At 36.0% G+C, this 25,620-nt stretch overlaps 1 protein-coding gene across 1 annotated transcript in view; it reads right to left on the bottom strand.

Moving 5' to 3' along the window:
- The window catches only part of STARD13 (StAR related lipid transfer domain containing 13), a 291,189-nt gene extending 267,172 nt beyond the window's left edge, over positions 1-24,017 (bottom strand). Inside the window, exon 1 of the mRNA XM_051986474.1 lies at positions 22,072-24,017. Within this exon, the coding sequence (XP_051842434.1) occupies positions 22,072-22,195 (124 nt within the window). The 5' untranslated portion in view covers positions 22,196-24,017. The remainder of the gene's footprint in view (positions 1-22,071) is intronic.
- Between the last annotated feature and the right edge of the window lie 1,603 nt (positions 24,018-25,620).

Below are 25,620 nucleotides of genomic sequence, written 5' to 3'. Positions count from 1 at the left end.
GAGTCAGGAAGACTCATCTACCTGAGTTCAAACCTGAGCTATTATTCAAGTAGTGTCTTCAGAAATCTGAAGATTTCTAGTTGTGTGACTCAGGGCAAGTTGTTTAATTCTGTTTGCTGATCTGTAAAAATGAGATGGTAAACCATTTCACTATCTTTGCCAAGAAAACCCCGATGGGATCACAAAGAGTCAGACATGACTGAAAACAACTGAACAACAATAATAAGGCTTCATAAGGCACTGTTTTTATATACAATACTCATTTTTTAACTTACTTGTGACATTAGCAAGTGATGTAAAAAGAGGAGGTTAAAGAAGCTCTCCAAAGTCACCCATTCATAAAAGCCTTTTTTAAAGGTACCTAAATGATCTTGCTAATTGCAAAAAGCTATAGTAAGACTAAAATTATATCAATCAAATGAAGAAGAAGATAGATTTTACTTCCAGATAGCTTAGGGGGAAAAAAGCAATGATATATCTTTAATTTGCCTTATATGTCCAGCAACTTTACTTCCTTAGTAACTGTGATAACTGAGATATGAAATATATTTGATAACTTGGGAGCAAAATGATTATTCTGATTTTAATAAAATGTACTTATTTACTATCAATGTCCATAAAGATTAGATAGACTCAGATCAAGGACTCTGAATTTTATTTTTAAAATTAGCATGCACACATATATGACCCTGAATGAAATTCATGGAGAAATGAATTATTCTTTACGCTTATAAATACACTTTCTTAATGAAAAACACATTAAAGCAAAGATACATATATTAAAAATACAAAAGATAAGTGACACATTTGGGTAAAAGCCTAGCATGTTTATATGCTATTTTTGGTATGACAAAAGAAGTCTCAGTGTGAAAAATAGCATTCATGTGACTTCTAGAGTTTTCTTCGGCCCTCTGTTATCTCTAGGTTTGGCACTTCCAGTAATATCTCAAGTTTCCAAATGTAATGGAAAAACATTTGGCAGAAATTCATAGTCAAAAGCCACATATGCTTTTACTTTCACTACATGGATATCTAATAAAGATTATGACATTAAAGAAATGATCAAAATTATAACTTAGTTTCAGGTTGCATTTCTATTCCAAATGTGTATAATGAAAATGATGGAGATCTTCCTAAGCTGTACAATGAAATCGCTCCTAGTCTTAAAATTGGAGTCAGCAAGAAAATCTTTCCCTGCAGAGGGTGGACATTCATATTAGAAAGCCTATAATGGGGTCCCAGCACACTCAGGATTCAGGAATGTAGCGATATTCCCGTGGAAGGAGACATCCCATTGTCTGAGGATACTGAGAAGAGCCATCTTCAGATTGATTTGGCAACATGATATAAATTGTGAGACATGAGAGATGCTGGCACAGGAGTGTCTAGCATGGTGTCACTACATCAACAAGGGTGCTGTGCTCTATGAGCAAAGAAGAATTGCAATAGCTCAAAAGAAATGTGGAGATGCTCAAATTTGGAAACATTTCCATCTCAAAAGTTCATATGGACTACTTGTGCTTGAGCTATGATACAGCCTTCTGGGTTCCTTTTGTTCTGATTAGCCACAGCTGGATACACTATACATTAACATCATGATGTCATTTTGGTCCTCTCTGAGTACAAAGGAAAATAACTTCTCTGGACTAAGTTACCTCCTGCACAATTATACCGATCAGCACTAGTTTATCCAAGTCTAATGCGGACACAGAAGGGAATTGTGAATGAAGTGGCTTGCCTCCTTACCTTACCAAGGCAAACTCCTCTACTTGCCCAAGTCATCTAATGCCACCCTGTTGTCTCCGACAGATTTATTATCAATCTTTCTCTATCTATTGGCTGTTACTCCATGACCCACAAACATGGTCCTGCCTGTCCCATCTTCAAAAAACACTCCCTCAATCCAGCCCTCATCCCATTTCTCTCCTTCCTTTTGTGAAGGACACTGACAATAGGTACTTCCAACTTCGTTTCCTTGTTCTCTCTTAACTCTACAATCTGGCTTTTCACCTAATCATTCCACAGAAACTGTTCTCTCCAAAGTTCCTAATGATCTCTCAGTTGACAAATCCAATGGCCTTTGACACTATCAATCACTCTTTCTTCTTTGATACTGTCTTCTCTCTAGGTTTTTGGGGGGTTTTGACACTCCTTTCTACTGATTCTTCTCCTACCTATCTCATTCTCATTATCCAAGTCTGTCTTACTAGCCTTGGGTGTCCCACAAGGCTAAATCTTAGAACCTCTTCTTTTCTTTCTCTGTACAATTTTACTTGGTGATCTTGTCAGATCCCATGAATTCAATTGTCATTTTTATGCTTATGATTCTCAAATCCTAACCTGTCTGCTGACCTCCAGTCTTACATATCAAACTTGAACTAAATTCAGTAGACATCTTAAACTCAACATGTTCAAAATTGAATTTCTCATAAGGTTGCTGTGAGAATCAAAAGAGAAAATATAAAATACTTCCTCAGCACAAATGTCCAGGAAATAATAGGCACTTAATAAATGCTTCTTTCCTTCTTCCCATTATCCCCAGTAAAACATGTTCATGACCTTAATTCCTCAAGACTTTCTCTCAATGCTCCCCACTCACTCCATCCAATCTGTTGCCAAGGCCTGTCAATTCTATCTTCGAAACACGTCTTATATGCTCCCTTCTCTGTTCTGAGGAAACCATAATACTTCAGGTCCTCAACACCTCATATTTTGTCTATTGCCTGTTGATTGTTCTGTCTGCCATAAATCTCTCCCCACTCCAATCTATCAACAATACCAGCAGAGGGTTGATCAAGTCATGCCTTATTCAATAAACTCCAGTGACTCCCCATTACCTTCAGAATCAAATATAAAACCCTCTGTTTGGCTTGCAAAGCCTTTCATACCCTAGTCCCTACTACTTCTCCAGTCTTTGTGATATCCCCTACTGTGCTCTGTGATACAGCAACATTGACTTTGTTACTCTTGAAACAAAATACTCCTTTTTCCAGCATTAGACATTTCTATTGGTTGTCTTCACTCTTGGAATACTGCTTATCTCTAATTTTTGGCTTCCCTGAATTTCTTAAAGTCCTAGCTGAAACCTCCACCTTTTTATACAAAGCTTTTTCCTTTCTTCCCTAATTCTAGAGATTTGTCTTTATTGTTTACTCCCAATTTACCCTGAATACAGGGGACTTGTTGCTTACATGTTGTCTCCCCCTTTAGACTGTGAAGTCCTTGACAGCATGGATCATTTTTGGTAATTCTTTGTATTGCCAGGATTTCACATATAATAGACACTAAATAAATATTTATTGATTAAATTGATGAATCCTGTTTATTAATCATATTCTGTGCAAAGTATGGTATTAAGCATTGGGGTACAGCTATAGAGTAAGACAATGTCTGTTTCCCAGAAGCATTTCAATGGCAGAGACAACTCAATTGGAAGATTTCAGCTGTGAGTCAGCTGGAAAGGTCCCATAGTCCTTAGGGAATAGTAGCAAAGCAAATTTTAATGCCTCTTAATGTCATTCATTGATAAAATTACATTGGTTTCTGATGCTGAACTATTAACAGTGCCAAGGACTTTAGAAATAAGAATTTTCTTTTCTGGGTATTTAATAGATGTGGCTATAGTACCTGAAGGAGTCTAAAAAGGAGAATTTTCCATGGGGATTCATTGATAACTTTTGAGCAAGTCAGTTATATGGTATTTTAAGAGGCTCACTCTACCTTTATGACTTGGTATAAAGTTTTAATAACATAGGGCTGAGCAGATTGCTGGGGGAATCCATTGAAATTTGTCAAGTTGAAATCAAATCAGTAATGACAACCCTGGGCATTTTTACACATTGCTCCCTTCTCTGCTTTCTATGATTCAGCTACCTGAAGGCCACTTGTTGCTCAACAAGGACACTTGTAGTTTGGCATTTTCACTTAATATTCTCCAATCTTAGGATGCTTTTCCTCCTTCCCTCCTGTGTCCTGGCTTTTTTTTTTTTTTTTTTTTTTTTTTTATGCTCAACTCAAATCCTATCTCCTGAAGGAGGCTTTCCCCATTTCTCTTCCAGTCTCAGCTTATAGTGCTTTCCCTCTGAGATAACTTCCCTTAAAAATTTATTTATTTAGGTTACATTTTAAGTTCCAAAATGTTTCTTTCTCTCCCTACTCCTCATCAGAGAAAATCATGATGCTTCTCTCCCTACCTCTCACACAACACAAACCACCACACCATATTATGCTTACTTCTATTTCTTTTTCTGGAGGAAGATAGCATCATCCTTCATAGATCTGAAATTACTTCCAACTTGTCCTATGTACATCTTACATCTTACATGTACCTAGTTATTTATATGTCTCCCTAGTAAATAGTGAGCTCCCTAATGACAGGGACTATCTTTATATTTCTTTACATGTCTAATGCTTATAAAGTGCTTTGTATAGTACCTGACACTTGGTAAATGTATAAGTGCTTCTGATTGATTTGACAATCCAGTTGATCTTACTACTCTATTGGTTAACTTTATATGTCTCCTTAGAGATCACACAGCTATCATGGATGACTTAGTTGATTGTATTCATACCATTTTCATCTGTGTTTGAGCTGCAATACCTCTATGTCAATAACAAGGAATGGTAATAGGTGTCAGGTGTTCTAAAAATGTCTATGAATGTTTGATTTCTTAGAGATAAGTGTTGGGGGAAGGATGCCAGGCTGATATTAAGATTCGTATTCTTCTTTTCCTCCTTGCTACATTCCAGAGCAAAGTATAAAAGTTTCCATAGTTTAATCCGAGGGGCACTACTAGTTCCCACCAGTGTCTCATCATTTCCTTCACTACTTAATCTCAGCTCTACCTTTCTCAGGGACTTCCTACTATTCTCATCACTTTTTTTAAGTTAAATGGAAAAAATGGGACATTGTATCAAGAAGATAATTATTTAAATAAATTTTATTCAGAAGAACTCTCTTTTGGCCCTCTCTTCTAGATCTCCGACTTTAACACATGGATTCACTTATTGGATTAAGAAGTTTTCTACCTGGATATTCTGGAAAGTAAAGAGAGTGTATAGTAATACGATGCAAGACAAGCAAGTTTCCATAGAAAGGAGAAGAAAAGCTATTGAGTCCTGGATAGCAGGTAGGTAGCAGTTTCAGGCTCTTGACCCTGCTGGGGGTCATGCCTGCAGCTAGGGGGGCACCAAAAATAGAAGGCACGTCTTGAAAAAGATAAAGTTTCTCTACCTGACCATGTTGGGACAAGTTAGTTCTGACATAGAGTCAGATCTTAGTTCCTGATTAATAATCATACTCTGCAAGCTTTTGTTTCATGAGAATCATCCTTCTCATCATTTTTTCTTCTGTTCTATTATCTATTGCAAACACTTGTTTTCTTCTCTTTTTTAGGTCTTTTTTTATCTTCAAGGATGATTAAGCATGGTGACATCCCTATTTATAGTGATGAATAAATTCTTTTAGAATAATTTGAGTGATTGATATATAAATTACCATTCAACCACAGAAATGCAGCAGAGACATCAGAGTGTAGAGATGAGATAGCATGGTTTAGAGGAAAGAACGTTAGCCACTTATTAGATAGGTTGCCTTATATAAATCATTTAGCTTCACTAGAAAAGAAGGAAGGAAAAAAGGAACTGAGGATGTTAACCTAGATAACAGAATATTCAGGTCAGGGAATGATTGTCAACTTTCATATCTAAAAAATTGCCATGTGAAAAAGGGTTTTTCCATTTGGAATAACTGATACAAATAGCAGAGGTGAATTGATGTTTGGGCAAACGCCTAACAACACTATCCCAAAGAGAAGTGGGTGACCTTGGGAGTGACTGGGTTATCCCTCGTTAAAGTAACTACTTATTAGGTGTGTTACAGAAGGGAATTTTCTTCAGAGTATGCTTTGAACTAGTTGACCACTATGATTCAGTGTTTCTAGTTTACCTATTCCTGCCTTAAATAAATAATACCTAAGATTATGCCTAACTGATTCTACTTCCCCTATAGCTCTTGAATCCTCCCCCTCTTTTCTATTTCCACTGCCAGCCTAATTAAATTCTCATGAACTTTCACCTGGATTATTGTTAATAGTCACTTAAATTGTTTCCTTGATTTAAATATTTCTCCTCTCCGATCTCCTCTTGACTTGGGGAGCTCAGAGTTGTGAGGCTTACAATTTTTTTCTGCTGATAATCATCATTCTCTTTGAGGTTGCAGGCCATAGCTTGAAGATCATGGATGTAAATGTAATTCACCACAGAGATAAAATCCTGAAACCATGAACACACTAAAGCCAGAGTTCCTAACCTGGGGTTGGCAAACTTGTTTTGTTTTATTATGAGATATTTTGATGATTGTATTTCAGTCCAATTGGTTTTCTTTCTAATCCTATGAATTTTTGCATTTAAAAACATTATTCTGAGATGGAATCTATAGTCTTGACCAGAATGCCACAGAAGACTATGATACACAAAAAATATTAAGAATTCCCACTCTAAAAGAACAAATTCTTTCTTTGAGAACTCACATAGAATTTCTGTAAAAGTTTTATCAGTGTTTTCAGTAGTAATAGGAATTGAAGTTGGCCAATGAACTATAGAATCTCAGCTGCAAAAGAAATCTCAAAGGCTATCCATCCCAATTTATGCCTAAATATGAAATCATTCCATAAATTAGGAGCAAATTTGGTGAGTTGATCATTGTTAATACACAAAAGCTATTTAAGTGGTGTCACCTGCAAAGAGAAATAATTGTGTGACCTGGTCATCAACAGGAGATCTTTCCTTTAGACCGATAGGAGGTCACTGGTTAATACTTTTGGTGAACGTGCATCTCTTCATTGAATAACCATATATTTGAAGATGATAGAGTTTCAAAGAAAATTATCTGATGAAATCTTATAATGGATCAGCTTGATGTGGTGGTGAACCCTATTATACTACTATTGGGGAAGCTGAGGTTTACAAATTCTAAACTGCAGTAGGGCTAAAGTTCCCTGCTAAAATGGTATAGAAATGGGGAACACTCCTGCTGCTTAAGCGGACAGAGTAGAAGGTAAACCAGTCCAGAGTATGTTGAAGATTGCATGCCAATCAGCAGTAAGAATGGCCCCATGAGTAGTCACTACAATTATAGTCTTCATGAGATATAGAGATTAAGTCTGAATTTTTTTTAATAAATTAATAGATCAAACTATTAGTATAGCTGAAGTTCTTTTGAGAGGAAGGAGATGTTTTTTCACCTTAAACAAACATATTTTTTCATCTCCCAGAAATTCTGGGGGTTAAATAATAAGGTTTTATCCATGAAAAAGTGAGAAGAATGCATCTTCTCCCATTACTAAGTGGAGATGTATATAAGCAACCCATTAGCAAAAGGATACTTTGCCTTCATGGTTCTTCAGATCATTTACAGAAGGGTGGACCTCTTTGTGCTATCATTTATTTCCTAGAGACAGATGGACATTGTTGAATATGTACTGAATATGTACTGAGTACTTTTATTAATAAATGCCACTAATGATAGTGGTTTTTATATAGGCATCTCCCAATTTCCTTTTTAAAATACATATTCCCTAGGCAAAAGTATATTACAGAAGTAATTTTAATAGCTTTTACAGAACTAGCTTAATAAGATAAGTCTATTTTTCTACATTGTAAACACCCCTCTTAATTTTAAAAGCTATAAAACATGGGTTTAGAAACCTAGGGAACTAAAAACAAAGGCTGTCCTCTGCTTTTGTGTATAACAGAGTATACAAAATGCAATTTTAACATCTATTTTAATAATCTTAAATATATTGGTCTAGACTCTATGTCAGAATTTCAATTTAAATGCTCTTCTTCACAATGGTACCTTCAAAACTGACAATATGGCAAAAAGACAATATAGCAAAAAAGATTTCATCCTTGGATGAAATCAGTCTAAGAATAACATTGGTAGTACCATCAAGATGATGGAGATTTATCAATTACCCAAGCATACATGGCATTGTATAAAGGACACTAAAGTAATAATACCTCCAGCTCCATAGGAGTTCAAAAGTTAAAATAAATTCTTAAACCTAGATGTTTCTACATGAACATTGTATCTTTTTCTCAATTTGGAATGTGACTCCCCTTAAGGGCAAAGTATAGATATAATGTTCAATACATTGCAAACATTCCCTATGTAATGTATAACCTTGAAAATATCATGACATTTATTTTAATAGTAGTTCCTATGAAATTTATTTATTTCATTTATGATAGACTATAGCAATGGTATAGTAAAACAAACAAACAAACAAACAAAAAACACTGGAAATAGTTTTAGCCCTAACTCTAGAAATAATATTCTACTTTTGCCACCTGACAACTTCTCTGGGCTCTGGTTTCCCCATTTACAAAATGGAGAACCTCTACTAGATTCTTTCGAGCTCTGAAATTCATAATTCTTCCTATCTTAGCCACCTCTTGAAGTTTATCCTCTTCTTCCCTATCAGTACCACCTTCTACATATGTACACAGAGCAGGTTTATAGTGAAATTTATTAAATCACTAATATAGTGAATTCAGCAGGAGAAACTGTTTTAAAAAGGAATAGACATTGCAAATGATTTCTCTAGGTCCTAAGTTCCCAGAATCATTTTCAAATCCTTGAACATTCAACCAAGCATCTGAAACATTCGATTGATCTGATTTTCCTTTCTCTGCCAAAAGTAGCAATCTATATACCAAGTGGTGATGGTGACAAAGAACTCTAGTTTTCATTTCTGGTACGAGCTGGGGAAACAAAGACTATAGACTCCCTTAGGTGAGAAAACTACTCAGGGACTCTGCAGGATCCATATTCAGTGGGTTTATTCTATCATGAACCATATTCTCTTTCCTTTTAAAGATTTCCATAAGAGCCACAAAAATAGGGAGAAATTTAAGGGATAGAAAGGAAAGATAGGAAGAGATTTCTTATTAGACATTATTTTACTAACACATCTGCAGGCCACATGGGGCCTATAATATTATTAAGTGCTATGAAAATCAGATTAAACTATGACTGAAAATTACTTAACAAAATTTTAAAAAAATACAGTAAGATATAAAAACTGTCAGTATAAAGCCCTTAAGGATCTTTATCTATAGATTGGTGGCTCCCATGTCTATTTGAATTTGACACCACTAATGTAATATATGGTGAACTAGCCTCAAATCCAAGAGCAACTGAGACCCATCTCTTCAAAGCCTTGCTGTATTTCTCTAGGCAAGTTGCTGAGTTTATCTCAGATTGTCTGTGTGACCCTAAACAAGTCATTTTATCTCCCAATGACCTCAGAGTCACTTAACTCTCCAAGACTATTAGTTTCAGATTTGACCAGCATTGGTAGAAGGGATTCCCTTATTTGATAGTTAATTATAATAATGAAATTACAATTCTACTTTCAATCCCTAGACCCACTGTTTGATTTCCTTTAGACCTATATCAATTTTTAAAATCCTTTTTCTTATGAACTTAACAATAGAAGTACACAAATACTCCAATTTAAAAAGACAAAAAAAAAAAAAAAAGTGTTACCTAGGTTACTAGTAAGCCTTGGGCACATGAACCAGTTTATAGTTTCATCATAGCAACAGATGATGACTGATTCACAAACCATGCTGGATGATCTTTCACAAATGACAATATGCCAGTGGAATAAATGATTCATGCTATGACTATAATATCTTTGTACAAGATGTTGCCAGCTGTACTAGAACTAAGTCTTACTTAGTGCTTGATTTATTATCATTTGCATGGATAGTCTTTTTTAGTGTCTTAGTGCTCAACGGACCTAACTGGGATCAGAAAGATTTTAGAGGGTAAGGATCACAGTGGAAAAGCAAGCTGATGCAGCAAGGGACATGGAAAGCCTGGGGGAGATAGAGAAACATATCCTTCTGTTCTTTCCTGCACTAGTTCTGTATTCTTCTTCCAGTGATGCATAAACATTACAATTTCAAATGATAATCTTGCAGTCTAACATGCTGAAAGCACAGGCCATAAGTATCCATTTCCCCAAGGCCTTCCCTGGTCATAGTACATATAGTAGCTATAGAATCTTTCAATAGTAATAGCAAAACTGGGCCAACACTAATTTCACAGTCTATCATAGTCATCAGCATGATTCTTCTCTAAAGGGTTAAGGGAATAATTTACTATTTGTTCTTGTTGCTTTGATTTAGATTTAAGAGCTGGAAATTAAACATGAGCACAAAGCCCCTTTCTGTTCTTTCTTTCCGGAAAGAGTAAAACACTCTAGGAGACAATATCTGAGATATGTAAAAGCTTTTATTGACTTATTTTCATTCTAACTATTATTCTTCTTTTCATGTCTATTGCTCATAAAGCTTTTTGTTGGCACACAAAGAAAGCTGCAATTTATTTCCATGGCTGTAGAGACAATTCCCTGTGGCTAGAATAAGGTGCAATCCATCATAGTTTTTGAAGAATCCTATGATTAAAAAGCCCAGTGCTGGACCAAGAAAGGAAAGCACTTCTATATGGTATGATTTGTGACAATCCATGTAGTCATATACATGGACATGTTGATGAATGTAATTAGTATTTATTACAGAGTTCAAATATTTGTACTTGTAAGTAGTATCAATAATAATGAATTTAATGAAAAAATCTGAAATGGATGAATTTAGTGTGCCTTATCATCCTCAAACTCCACAAAAACCTTTATTTTCTTCCTGTTGAACCAAGGGCAAGAAGCACATCATTATTAAATTGCTAGGTTGATTGATTTTTTAAATAATTTTATCCAATATTCAATGTTTCCCACATTAGATGTCTAGCTGAAAGAAAATGTTGAACAAGGGAGCCATGAGTGCACTAATTAATATGCTACTTTTTATAACAGCAGAAACTTAACCACATTGACATTGACATTTCCCTCCCCTTCTCACCAACTAACAAAGATTCTGAAGAAATAAACTATGAATCTAAAGTGTTTTGATTATGCATTCAAATTTTGTGACTATCTCCATAATCCTAGCAATCAATTCAACTGAATATGAAGTGGTGAAAAAAAAAAAAAAAAAACCATGGATTTGGACTCAGAAGGCCCGAGTTTGAAGCCAATATTTTGTTCCTTCCTAATCGTGTGACCTTAGTCAAGTCATTTCACTTCTTTAGATCTAACTGTCCTCATCTGTAAAAGGAAGTTAAGCAAAATGATTCTAAAAGACTTTTCCATCTCTAAATTTATGATCTTTTGATCAATTAAATTCAACAAATATTAAGGCTTACTACATGCTAGACTTTGGGCATACAAAGATAAAATTAGACATAGTTCCTGTTCTCAATGATTATCCAATTTTATGGGGTTGCCTGGTGTCTGCATCGATTAGCTCCTGAGAGAAGATTATCAAATTTTCAGTGTGAAAATCCATACCTTTGAAATGCTACAAATTAGGACTTGCTTTATTATTTTGTTGATTGTCTAGATTTGAGAAAGTGATAGAGAAAATGTTAATGTGGATTAAAATATAAAGCATGTCATATCTTTTTACTAAAAACATTTACTAGCACATCCTATGATATAAGACCTATGCTTAGAAAATGAGAATAAAAGCTACAAAGTGAAATCCTTATAGAATAGCAGGAGGGATATGAGGAAAGAATCTCATTTCTATCTGAGAACCAGGGATGGATTCGTGAAAGGCAATGTATCTGAGCTGGGCCTTGACATAAAGGAAGACTCTCGGTATGCAGAGACGTATTTGGAATGTGGATTTTGGTGGTTGAAGTCCATTGCAAATAAAGGGAACATTATAGTCAAAGACATGGCGACAGAATTAAAACAAGTTCTGAAAAGTGGTAGTCCAATTTGACTAAAATAGAAAGTATGATTTTATACGTGGGAACCAAACTGCCTCCACCTTCAAATGAGCTCTGAAATCTGATAATTTCCTAAAACATATAGAATTTGTTCAATAACTATTATGAGCCTATTCTATGTAATGAGGCAAAATTGATCTATCATTCCCTCAAGATTCTCTTTTAGTGTTGAATACTAATCCATTTAAAATAAGGAGTTTTTCTAGTTTTCCTTGTGTAGCTTCATGTATTCATTCACTCAATCAACAAATGTTTGTTGAAGGAAAGAACATGGTACTGAGTGCTGCTCTTTTGTCTTTCATAATTAATAGTTTATAGAAAGACAGTGTGAAGGAGTTGAAAGAAGAAAGAATGAGAAGACAGGAGATAGTGTTTTATTACATGCTGCCACTCAGTGGATTAGTGATCTTGGGCAAATGATTCTTTGAGCTTTTTTCCTCATCTGTAAAAAAAACAGTATTAGACTTTTTTTTTTTTTAAGTTTTTTTTGGTCATTTCTAGCTCGAAGATTCTATGCATACCAACTTCTATTAATGGGCCCCAGTTAACCATGAAATACTGGGTATCAATTTCCAGACTCCTCTCTCCCCACCCAAAAAAACAAACTCAAGAACAGTGCAAGACAGTCTAGGAATCTGTGGCTATGGGCAGGACTAGAGAGCAGGTGGTTTATAGTATTTTTTGTATATGTTTGAAAAGGAGATACTTTAAAACTCAAAATACTCTAGCAACTAATTTATGCTTAAGTATGACAATTGCTGAAGATGGTTTTTTTGGGGTTTTTTTTGGCTTTTTATACATTTTATCCTGGCTATAAGCTCTTTAGGGAAAAAAATAAACCACACTAACCAAAAATATGCTGCAATTCTTTTCTCATTCACTTATTGCTTCTACAACTCTCACACCTTTTTTCCTTTCCATTCCTACTTCCACTCCCTTAATTTGTACCCTTATTACTTACTAACGGGAATTTGGTGATTGCTTACTAACCAGTTTCCCTGTTTTCAATCTTTACTCCAACCTACTGCCAGATTAATCTTCCTCAAGTCAGTTCACTAGACACCTCCAAAATAAATCCTACTATATAAATCCAAACTCTTGTCTGTCATTCAATACCTTCTATAATGTTTATTAAACTTATTTTTGAGCTATATTTTCCACTATCCACCTTCTCATATTCTAATCTAGAACAAAAACAAAATTCACTGTTTCATAAATAAATCCCATGCTATATTACTTCTTTGCCTTTACTTATATTATATCCTTTGTGTAGAATGTCCTTATACATCACTGTTTCCTGCTGAAATACTACTTTCAAGATTTCACACAAATGTTACTTCTTCCCTGTAGGTCTTCCTTGACCTACTGAAAAGGGATTGTTTTCTCATTCAGCAAATATGTATTAAATATCTACTTACAAGGTACAATATAAGGCACAGTGCTGGGGATACAGAGAGGATATAGAAACAAAAGGACCTTACCTCTTAAGGAGATTACTTTCTACTGGAATGTAATTCTATTACAACTGATTGCAATTAGTCATCTTCTATGATTTGTCCCTCTCTAGTACATGCATCTACCATGTGCCACGCACTATGCTAATAGAAATTGGGGATTCAAAGAAAGGCAGAAAACAGTCCTGGCTCTCAAGGAGCTCACAATCTAGGGAAAACAATGTGCAAAAACAAAAACAAAACAAAAAAAAAAAAAAACTATGTATAAACAAGATATAGGTGTGATAATTTGCTTTAGAGGAAGGTACTAAGATTAAGTATGTGATTTACATTAGCAAGAAAGGCCTGTGTCAGTTGATGCTATAGGAGGACAATCATACAGTCAAGATTAAAGGCATGTGGTAGTACTCCCATGACTTGCTGTATACTTCAACCATAAAAGTTAAAATTAAAAGAAAGCTTAAAAAATTTACAAATTTAGAATCCCAGCCCCCCATTATGGCTGAGATTTCTATAAACAAAAGTGATATATCACTTTTTTTTTTTTGCGCTGAGGCATTTGGGGTTAAGTGACTTGCCCAGAGTCACACAGCTAGTAAGTGTGAAGTGTCTGAGATCAGATTTAAACTCAGATCCCCCTGACTTCAGGGCTGGTGCTCTATCCACTGCACCATCTCGTTGTCCCCACATCATTCAATTTTAATACATATTATATATGCCTTAAATGTTCAGTATTTTCTAGCCCAAAAATTCTCAAAGTATAGTCCAGGGACCTCCTGGTCAAAAAAAATTTTTAATGCTACTAAGATATTTTAATTTCTAATATGGTAAATATTGATAGATATATCCATATTAAAAAAGGATCTTAAGAGGGTCCTTAATAATTTTTGAGGCTATAAAGAAGTCCTCAGATTAAAAAAAAAAGTTTGAGAACTGTTAGAATTCTTATAAGGTGCTAAATCAGTTATCTAATTTATCATAGTAATGAACAGTTTTCTAGCTCACTAATATAGTTAGTACTCATTGGAGTTCTACAAGATTCACAAGTCAGAAAGGAGTCCAGGAGATTCACAAGTCAGAAGCCCACAATCCCACTCTCAGAGGGAGTCAACCTTTGAATTCACACCTCTAAAATAACATGTAAAAGAACAAGCCCACTGGGAGCACTCTGGGAGATTGAGAAGCCAGGATTCAGAGAGAGCTAGAGGCTGAAGCTGGCAGAGACAAAGAACTAAAGGTAAGAGCTCTCGGAACCAAGGAGAGAGATAGGCCTCTAAAAAAACTAACTGGGCTATTTTGGAAAAGACAATAAAGAACTGGACGTTAACTCCTGGCTGCATTTGGAGTGATCACTTTGAACTGAAACTAAGGCTGCCTCCAGAAGCCCCCCATTTTTGCTCCGTTATTTCACTTCCAGTTTTGTAGTCTGTTTCTTCAATATCAACTCAAGGTTGAAATTATGAAGTGTTCTTTACATGGTCCATTAAACAGTCTGCTCACTAAACTGATATATTAAGTTGTCTTTTAAATAAACTCTAGAGTACACATGACTGATTTTAAAACACCTACCAAACCAAAAAGTTTGTTATTTAGAAAAAACAAAAACAAAAACAAACAAACAAACAAAAAAAACACCCAACTTATATGATTGTCAAATATTGCTCATTTTTGATTTGGTGGTTGCAATAATAAACCAACTTCAGTACCAAAAGGAGAATCCATTTATGTCACAGTAGCATTATAAAAAGTAAAATCCTTTTTGGATTTAAACATATTAAAATCTCTAGGAATGCTAAATAATTGGGGAATAAATAAAAGGCCAGAGCAAAAGTAGCACTATATTCTGCATTTTTAAAATGTAAAATGGAGGGCACAGGAGAGATAGTGTGGCCTGGTGAATGGATGATCTTAGATCAGGAAGAGCTGAATTCAAAACTTGTCAACATGCTGACACTGTCTGACACTGACTAAATAGTCTAAACCACATTGTGTATTCTACAATTCTCTGAGACTTTAAGTTTGCAGAAAAATTGTCTAGTTTTACTGATAGAGTAAATTTCTTCACCAGGAATTTCCTATATTCATGAAATCACAGATCCAGATTATCTTATCCCCAAACAAAAACAAAAATAAAGGGAGGAGTCTCAGTATTTCTGTGATGAAATGATTTATTTCTGACACTGATTATAAACTCATTTAACTAACATTTATTAGGTGCCTACTATGTACAGAACTTAATATGATATCAGAACATCAAAAGTGTTGAGCACCATTATATTGGATTTCTTAAGATAAAGCCAAGCAAAACATTTTATACTGCAAATAGGGAAGATAAAAGTAAAAATAAAATATTTAAGAAAATATAAAAGAGGTTGAAGAAAAAATAAAATACAAATGAACTTTCACTCATGTTTTATTCTGTGATCTCTTATAGTTCCATCTTCAATGACAGGGTTTTCTTAAACTCAGGTCCATAGGTCCCCAAGGGATTAGAGAATAGATTTTGGAGGGAACTTGGAAGAGAAAAAGAGATTACATCTTTATCTTCATTAACCTCTAACAAATTTAACATTTCTTTCTATTATGTTTTTTTTCTAGGAAAAGCATTTTTCTGAAAATGAGTCTGTTAAGTTCCAGACCATGACACTACTAACATGATGGTAAAGTAGAGGGTTATCCTGAGTATAAAGCAAGGATATGGGAAGAGGGTAGGTCAGTTGTGAAATTTTGCAGAGGGGCTCAGAATTTAAAGTCATAACACTAATCACAAACTTTTACAGTTGTAACATATGTCAGTTCAAGGAAATGCTGCTATCTACCTTTATACCTGAATATCCTACATAAACTTCCCAATGTGATGATACAATCATCTGGCTGAGTTTTTCTTGTTAACATAAATCACTTCCAAATGTATTCACCTTAGAACTGATGAAAAAAGAAACTGACAGTAGAATGATCTGTTCTTTACAGAATGGAAAAAGAAATAACTTTGATATAAAGCAGATGAAAAAGCTTGACTGGCATTGTCCTGTGATTTTTGATATGAGAATATATTCGTGTTTTAATGAGGTACTTCTTATAGTTTAAATATCACTTTTGATCATATTGTACATTAAAGACACAATCTAATATTTACATCACATCACAGGATGCTACTGTTGACACTCAGAGGGGGAGAACCTGTTTTGACAGGATAAGTATTCATGCAAATTTGGTGGAATTATAGTTTCTAACGAAACTCAGACTTTTCCATGTTTTAAGTTAATTTTTGGCAGCATATAGCTTCCTGTGCCTAAGAGAAATTACTTTAAAATTTGACCATAAAAAAAGATAAAGAGTTTTGGACATCAATTAGCTTGTAACCCATCTAATTATTATTTTGTGCATGTAAAGGAATAAGACATATGGATTAAATCTCCATTAAAACACAGCAGGGTTTAAAAATGAAGGGGGAAAAGAGTTTTGGAAAATTCACTTAGCTTTTCTCACACCTTCAAAGTTTTAAAAAGTAGATCAAACTGATCACAGACATCAAAAGCTGGAGAGAATGCTCTTTGCTAGAGAATTTGTTAATGGAGTTGGTTTAGTTATAAAGGACAGCTGATTAAGAGAATACAGATGACTGAAACACCTGCCATCCATCCATCTTAGAAAAAGCTCATTTATACTGTGGGCCTATGGTAGACCTAAAAACACCATTCATTCATTCATTCATACATACAAGTTGGCTTCTGTTATAAGAAAGGGAATTAAAGATGATATGAGACCAGAACTACTAGAGCTTTCTTTTAAAATTCTACATTGATAATTTATTATAGATGATAATTCATTGAACTAAATTGTATGTTAACAGTCTGAGTTATGGTGGCCACCTTCCCAGCTCACTCTTTCCCCGCTGTTTTTTCTTAATCAATGGTGTTGTGAATGGCAAGTTAGCAAAAAAACTTCAATGCATTTAGGGGATGCTATAAAGACAATCTTGAGGCTCTGCTGCAATTCCATGTTAGAAGGTATTACTATTTCTATAAGTATAATTGATTATACCAATCATCTATTCCAACTATCACAAAAGCCTGATAAATACTTATACAGAAAATGTTAGAAGGACCAATATATTTGGCCAACAAGGACAATTCAACAAGCAACAGTTATAATTGAAAAGGATTTGGGCAAATCAACTCCACATGTGAAGTCATAGATCAACAGTTGGAAGATAAAATATGCTGAATGAAAAACAAAGAAAGGATTATTGAATTCAAGAGTTTCAGGTACTTCAGATACAAGGTACATGTATCTTCTACCTTGCTTGGTGCCCAGGATCTGTTTCTAGGCGGGGATGGTGGACACAGTAGAACCTAGAACTTCTCGAAACATAGTATAAAATAAGCCTTTTTTTTCTAACAAACCAAAACACAGTTAGCTTACTTAATCCAAAAATAATGTTTACATATTTCCAGTCTCTATACATACAAGAATTGGTTTCATTGTTGAAGTTATCTTAACCATATACATTATTCTTAGCTAGCAGGGTAATTATAATTACCCTAAAGGTATATGTCAAATGGTTTCGTCATTCAAAAAAAGACTTATGAAAAAAAGCACATTAACTGTCTCCACAATTTTTCCACAATTACAATTACATACTATTCCTCCTAAATAAAATTTGTATGATTTCAGGTATGATGAAATTAACTAAATATAGATCCTACTTTCTCTACCAAAACTTTTTTTCCAGAGAAGCCGAGAAAGGCCCTACTGTCTACAAAATAGAGCTCTCTTGGATGTGGTGGTACATGCCTCTAATCCTTATTAAAGAAGACAGACTGAGGCTGATGGATCCTCTAATTGAGGAGTTCTAAGATGCAGGGAGGCTAAAGCCTAATAGTGAGTAAGCACTAAAATACAGCAAAAATATGGTCGGTCCATGGGGAAAAAAGGGCTACTAGGTTGCCCAAGATGGAGTGAACCAGTATAGGTCAGAAAAAAAGATCTGGTTAAATCAGGAAGATTCATCTCCCCAAATTTGTATCTGGCTTCAGACTCTTACTAGTTGTGTGACTCTGGCAAAGTCACCTAACCCTATTTGCCTCCGTTGTATATTGAGGAACAACAAAAATAATAAATGACCCCACCATAATTTCTCCTGAGAGCAGATTTTGATAAGTAAAATACAGAAGGTATTAGAAATGCTGGGTGAGCAGAGCACTGAAGAAAGCCTAAAGAACAGAGGATGATGATACAAACATTTAACCTTTAGGTCTTGTGCTGAAGGGGACTTTCTCACGAAGGACAATTCAAAGAAATAGGTGCAGGATATTAGCCATGACATTTTCCTCTTCAGGATAATAAAAATGATGGTCATTAAGCATTGATTTTGGAATCTATCATGTGCCTCAAAGTTTCTTTACTTAAGACTTAAGTCACTTAACTGCCATCTGTCTCAGTTTCTCCAAAAAGGGGATAATAATAAATATTACTATAAATGGGATAATAATAGCAACTACTTTCCAGGGTTAGTTTGAGTATTAAATGAGATAATATTTGTAAAGTACTTAGCACAGCTCTTGGCACTTAGTTGGTACTTAAATTCTAGTTTCCTTCCTTCTGTGTTGTTCTTCCTGGATTGTTTGCTTTTTCTTTTTTCTTTTCCATCAAGATATGTTTGAAGGATATTCCTTTTATCTCCTAAGTGCCATCAAACAAAGTTTAGGGATTTTGATGTATTTTAACATCTCTAGTTAATCTCTAGTTTCTGGTTCCAAGTCCAGCCCTCTTAATCAATCCAAAAGTCAGGTAGGAGATAAACAGAAGAAAGGCTGTCCATCTTCAGTTCATATAATGGCTCATTGGTAACAAATAGAAGAATCAGTTGCCTCCAACAGGAGTGAGCCAACAAACAATAGCTTCCTTTAAATACAATTTCCTTCATTAACTATAATGAGAAATAACAACACAAGAATATTATAGGATGAATAGGTTAAGAAAAAAACAATTACTCTAAAAATCATCATTTATCAAGCAAACATCATCTGTAGGCATATTCATTTATCTGGTTCTCTGATGTCAACTAAGCAATCACCTGTGAAGGGTATGCTTTTACTGAAAATAAATTCTAAAATTAATAACCTAAGTATTTCTGGGTCTAGTGGCCAAAGTTTAGTATTCCAGCCACCTTAGGAAGAAAATATGAGTAAATCAATTTGCAATGAAAAGCTACTTCATGAAGTTGGCTGGCAATGTGGGGGGCATCCCAGTCTGTTCAGAGGAGCAAAAATTGAATTCTGTTTTGAAGAAGACTGCTTGCTCCCAGGTGAATAATCTGCTGGTGCTGCTCACTGTTAGCAAAGCAGTAAATAGATTATGGGTAAATAGATATTAGCATTCTGATTAAACATTTAAAAACCTCATACCCCTATTTAAATACACATGAAGACACAAAAATCATGTTAAGGCTGAGGGAGCTCTTAGTCTTCCCATTTTTGGAACCAATTCTCTCTATCTATTAATTGCTATATATAGATCCATAACCTGAAATGTATATCAGTCACACATTTACCCGAAGAAAATCTTAGTCTAAGGTCCTTAACAAACTCTAATGTAAAAACAAGTACAACTGGATAACTAACTTAACTCTATGATTACTGATCAACTTTACTTATAATAATCACCCCAAAACTGTTTCTTATCCCCATGCAATTCCTTTGGAAAAAGACCAGGCTGCTGCAGAATCATCTTTTATACTAACCATAAAATGCAGTCTTCTTAAAAAGATTCTCTCTAGTTTCTTTGGGATCCTTGGGATCAATTTTATTGAAAAATTTCAATAAAATTCACAATGGAAGAGACATTTTAAATAATTTCTGGGTTTGATAACTTGGTATGAAGTCCAAAAGCTCATTAGGCCACAAACATCTTTATAAAATTATCTTTGTGTCATACTATTTAGTATTAAATCAAGTGAGCATCCAAAATAATTAATTCATAGGTAGTATCTATAATGCACGGTAAAGAAAACAAAATTGACCTTCACTATTTGGGCCTCCACAATTTATTACTAGGTTCAGATGGAGAAGGCTACCTTCAGAAACTTGTTACATTGAGGACATGAAAGATAACAGGCTAATCAGGGAGATGTGAGCTTGAAGTCTTCAGATTTCTGTCTAGACAAATGAAATCCTTTCTATTTCCAGATCATGCTTAATGCCAGAGGATAGAGTGAATAGGTTGGATGCATAAGAACAGCACACTCTTAGCTTAACCAGAGGAGGAGAATCATCCACTTGGGTAGGTAGGTGAAAACAATGGGCAAATCCTTTCATTTCACTCTGACATTTCCACCCCTCTCCTCTGCCCAATGAAGAACTTTTTCATAGAGTAGATGTCCATTATCCTTCCTTGTGTTGCCTTGTACCTTTTGGGTCATTGCCCACTTCAGGTAATACTGATTTAAGTCAGGGAGATGATAAAGCCCTAGTAAGCTCTGACAAGTTAGGTTGTTTAGACCAATTTTCATGGCAATCCTAGAATCCCATCAAGCCACGAGGTCAACCCCTAAACTCTTTCCACTACATGTGCTAAACTCCACACTAGTAAGTACATCCCATCCTTTAACATTAAGGAAGAGGGAGGGAGATACCCATTATTTAAAATAGCCAGTGATTTTAAACTTTGGAACAAGGTTTTCTTCAGTGATCTAAGTAACCTCAGAGTTCCATCGATAAGAATAAAGACAGGCCACCTGATAGGGCAAGGGCTTGAACTATCTACTGTCCCGGGCATTGGGTTATGGACTGCGGGGGGTAGAGGGAGGGAGGAAGCTGTTCTAATCTTCTTATGGGTTGTAAAGAATTGCTAGGCTCATAATAGTCCTCTCCATTCTCCACCCACGTGTTCTTTCCCTCACCTTTTTTTTTTTTTTTTTTTTATGTGGACTATATACATTCTAAGAGGGCGGGAAACTTTTTGTTGCCACTGTGTTCGTGTGTGTGTGTTTTTGTTCACTTGAACTCAGAAATCAACCTGGACCATCAACCCATCCCATTCACCTGTCTCCTTTCCTATCCGCTCCGAAACACCAAATATTAACAGCGTTTCAATCTAACCCGCAGGAGCGCTTATCTTCTCCCATGATTTCCCCACTCTTTAAATTTGCCTTCCCAGTAGCCGTTCCAGAAGGCAACCTGCCCGACGCCTATGGAAGTCATGACAAAGTTGGGCGAAGGGAAAGGCTGAAGAGTCCTGAGGAGCAATTCAGGAAATTAATTCTAATAGATCGCTGGGGGGAAAGGGTAGAGAAAGGGACATTCAGCGGACTAGAGAGGGAAGGGGAACAGCCCCGGAGAGCGCCCACACAGAATCTCCTCAGGTAACTCCCGCATTCTGTGCGCCCTAGGGAGCGCAGGCGGCTAGCTGGGGAGCGCAGGCGGCTAGCAGCTGTGCCCACCCTCCCGTCAGCTTACTGGGGCTGCGAGGCCGAGTTGGCACCGGGACTGTTAGGGAGGCCGCCGGCTTGTTGGGGCTCGGAGCAGGGACTGGAGTTCTCAGTTCTATGTGAGGCTGGGGGAGGGGAAGGGATAAGAAGAGGGAAGGAAGAGTTAGTAAACACAATAATTGGGGGGGGGGGGGAAGGTACATATCAAAAACCTAAGCTAAGAAAACTGAGGCGGGGGGTGTAAAAGAGCGGTGGGAAATCCTCTGTCGCCAGAGTTTCTGTCTCTTACCCCCCACCCCACCCCCAATCTTAGCGGGACTGACCTGCCAGTCGTTTCTCTCTGACATTTTTCCACAACAAATCCCAGGCTTTGGAAGTGGAGTCCCGTAACTGCTCACTGATTGATCTCCTGAGCTGGGGTTTCAGAGGTTTCCGCTTGCTGGTCATTTTAGATCCGTCTGCATAACGACCAGGCTCCCCACCACCACCCCCGGCTCTCTCCCGCAGTCAGTCTCTTAGCTATTCCAGAAAGAGAGCGCCTCTTTCTCCAAGTCCCAGGACCCGCAGCAGGGCCAGACATGGGTCTGCCCAGCCAAGCTCCTGCACTTGTAGTCTCCACACATCAGAAAGGCAGAGAGGCGTTTTCACTGGGATTGCACCGCATGGTTAACCTGTACGCTTCATCAACTCTAAGGTTCCATTTCCCCACTTTCTCTCTTGTTCCCTCCCCTCCCGGCTCCTCTCTCTGGGGCTGTCTAGAGTCCCTGATTCCTTTCAAGACCGTACTCTCCTCTCTCCCTCTCTTTCTCTCTTTCTTCCCTCCCTCCCTCCCTCCGGAGCTTAAGAGTCTGGACCAGATGTGCAGCAACTTAGAGAGTTTCCACCACCCTTATTCAATTTCACTCGCAGAGCACAGGGGGCTCTGCTCCTTTCTACTCTTTCTACCTATTTCTTGATTTCCTGTATTTTTCTGCCTCAGAGACTTTTAAAACGTTTAAACTACGTGCTCTATCTGGCCTCCCTAAAATTGTAACTATCCCTGTTTTCCTGTGTTTGTGCCACGTGGTATCAATTATTTTAACTGTCATCCTGTTGTCTTGAATTCATTTGGGAATTAGGATAATTTGGGGAAGAGGATGTTTTTCAGGTGTGGTGCTTGGATCGATACGACCGTTAACTTTTTCGATTTTTTTTTTAAGCTATCAATAGATTCACATGAGAAGAAACAAGCAAAATTTTGCATTTTCAATAGAAGAAAGTAAGCAGCTTCATGCAGTAATGTAGAGAGAATCACCTTCAAGCCAGGAAGCCTTTGGATTCAAGTTCCACATTGAACCATGCTATCTGGGTGATCTTGGAAAAATCATTTATCTTCTTTTATAGTCCTTAACTTTTCAGAAGTAGTGAACTGCATTGAGAGAGGAAGATTCCTTATTGGGATTTACCTATACAAGATTAGTAACTTAGATCAAAAGTGAGAGAGGAAAAAAGCATTAAAAAAAAAAAAAAGATAGTTGTGATATGGAGTCATATGTAAAGGGTTGACCTTAGAACCAAGTAGAGCTGTATTCATGTCCTAACTCAGATTCAAGTTGTAACTATAAGGTCCAAGACAGTGTGCCTAACTTTTTCAAGTCAGTTCTAGGTCCATTGTGGTTCAGATCTGCCAGTTCCCTACAGATCCTCTCCAATTAAAATATAAAGATCAAGTCAAAGAGTTTTTTCCATACTATACCACAAGATCAAGGTCTTTGTACAATTCATGAATCATATGAGCAAAGTAGTATATGAAACCAGAAAAGACTGTTACACTTACAATTAGTATAGTCAATGTAAGGGATAAACTTCACAGTAAGCAGTAGGAATGTATTGTTAATTTACTTTAATGTACTTTGGAGGTGGGAGTGAGGAGAAAAAAATCTCGTTGGAATGCTGAAAAGGGGGTGTATCAAGCATTCAATTTGACTAGGGAGAGTACCTAACATATAGATATGCTCTGTATATTTAAAAAACTGTTTTTATGTGTATATGATACAGTACCACCTTCAGACTCAGGGAGGAGAGGCAATCTTTTGAAGAGTCTCAAGGTCATGTTTCTAAAGTGCAGTAAGATTCTTAAGAGAAAGTCATTATTTCAACATGGGCAGGATTGAATAATCTATTTCATGTAAACCTTAGGTTTGGAAGAGATGATTGGGATATGATTTTTAGAATCAACAATCCAAGTATTTATTAAATATCTAACAAGGGCAAGATATCATATTAAACTCTGAGATATATAGACAAAAAAGCAAAAACAGTTCCTGCTTCAGGAGGCTTCTATTTCACCTAGAGATAAAGCATAGAAACAGATCTGCATATTCAGGATAATTTGAAAAGATGATGGGCTTTATCCATTAGGGAGGATCAGGAAAGGTTTCCTGTAGGAAGTGGCATATTACAAAAGTAAGGATAGTCTAATTACTCTTTTCCTTCTAAATGTTTTTATATCAGTCTCACTAACATTAAAAAATTAACTGACATTTTCTTCTAGATCACTTTCCATATGCCTTGACAATTAAGGAAAAGTATTTCACTGCACATATGCTATAAATTGCTTTTGACCTGGGGTGAGAGAGCCAATAACTATCTGCAGAACTGCCTTCTACTGGATACATTAGTTCATATTTCTAGTGGAAATTGGAAGAAAAGTCAGTAAGAACAGCCTTTATTACTTAAAAAAAATTCAAGTACATTCTTGTAGTTTTATTGCTTACTATCCATAGCTGTCCAGAGATGTCTGAGGCTGGATTTGAAATTTCTTTTTCAAAAAAAATTTTTGTCCTATGCTAGTATTTTAAGTTTTAAAATTGTACATTGGAAGGCAATAAATCACAGATCAGAAATGGACACAAAAACATGGAAATATTCATAGCTATAGTTCAATCCAGATTGCCTTCTGAATTTATGCCAAATACCCTTTTGATTACATCCTCTGCTTTGTGTGCATGTAGCTGGTAACATTAATGCTCTGCAAGGCATGGGATTTCTGTTATCTAAAGTGACTGCTATACAATATAACAACAAAATGTTTAACAATTACATTCCCAGGGAGAAGCTGTGTTGTATTTAACTCTAAAAGATATCCCTATTTGGATTAAACAAAGTCAGAAACTGTAATATTATCCACACAAGTAGGACAAGAAAGCATGGGAGCAGGCAAGTCATTTCACTGCTCATTTAGTTCCAAGGATTCCAGTCCCCCTACTGTTTTCTAATCTGATATTTTACCCCCAGAAACCACTGAAGTAGTGTTTGTCTCAAAGTAAATGGAGTTTACATAAATGAGTAACTCAGAGATGTATTTTGGCTTTGCCAATTTGTATAGCTTCAGTTTTTGAAATGGGAATGAATTTAGGAATGGCTAAAAGGTAAGAAATTGAAATGACCTCACCAGAAGATCTCACAGGCTTCTGTACACAGAAGACATCAAACAAATGAGACTTACCCATTAATTACTAATAGACTTTCTCAACATTTGGTTGGACAATTTTTTGAATGGTCAGGTCTAGTTCTCACAATTTAAAACATCTGTTGCTATATGAAAGTGGAGCAAATAAAAACATAATGGTTGGTAGGAAAACATGTACCTATTCTCAGTTCTTCCTTTCTTCAATCTCCCAGCCTAAGTAATTAAAACATACCACAAACACAGCCAAAGGCAACACAGTTAAGCAGTCTTGCAGAAACCCACCCATCTGCATGTCTTTAGTACCTACAGCTTGATTACCAAATTGACTTCTGATTTCTTTCCACAATAACTGACACTTCTTATGGCATTTTCTCTCAAGCTCCTTGAAGGCAGGATTTTGATGTTTGGGGTTTTTGGGGTG

The sequence above is a fragment of the Antechinus flavipes genome, chromosome 3 (assembly GCF_016432865.1).
Source record: "Antechinus flavipes isolate AdamAnt ecotype Samford, QLD, Australia chromosome 3, AdamAnt_v2, whole genome shotgun sequence".
NCBI lineage: Eukaryota > Metazoa > Chordata > Mammalia > Dasyuromorphia > Dasyuridae > Antechinus > Antechinus flavipes.
This window is presented reverse-complemented; position numbering and strand designations above follow the sequence as displayed.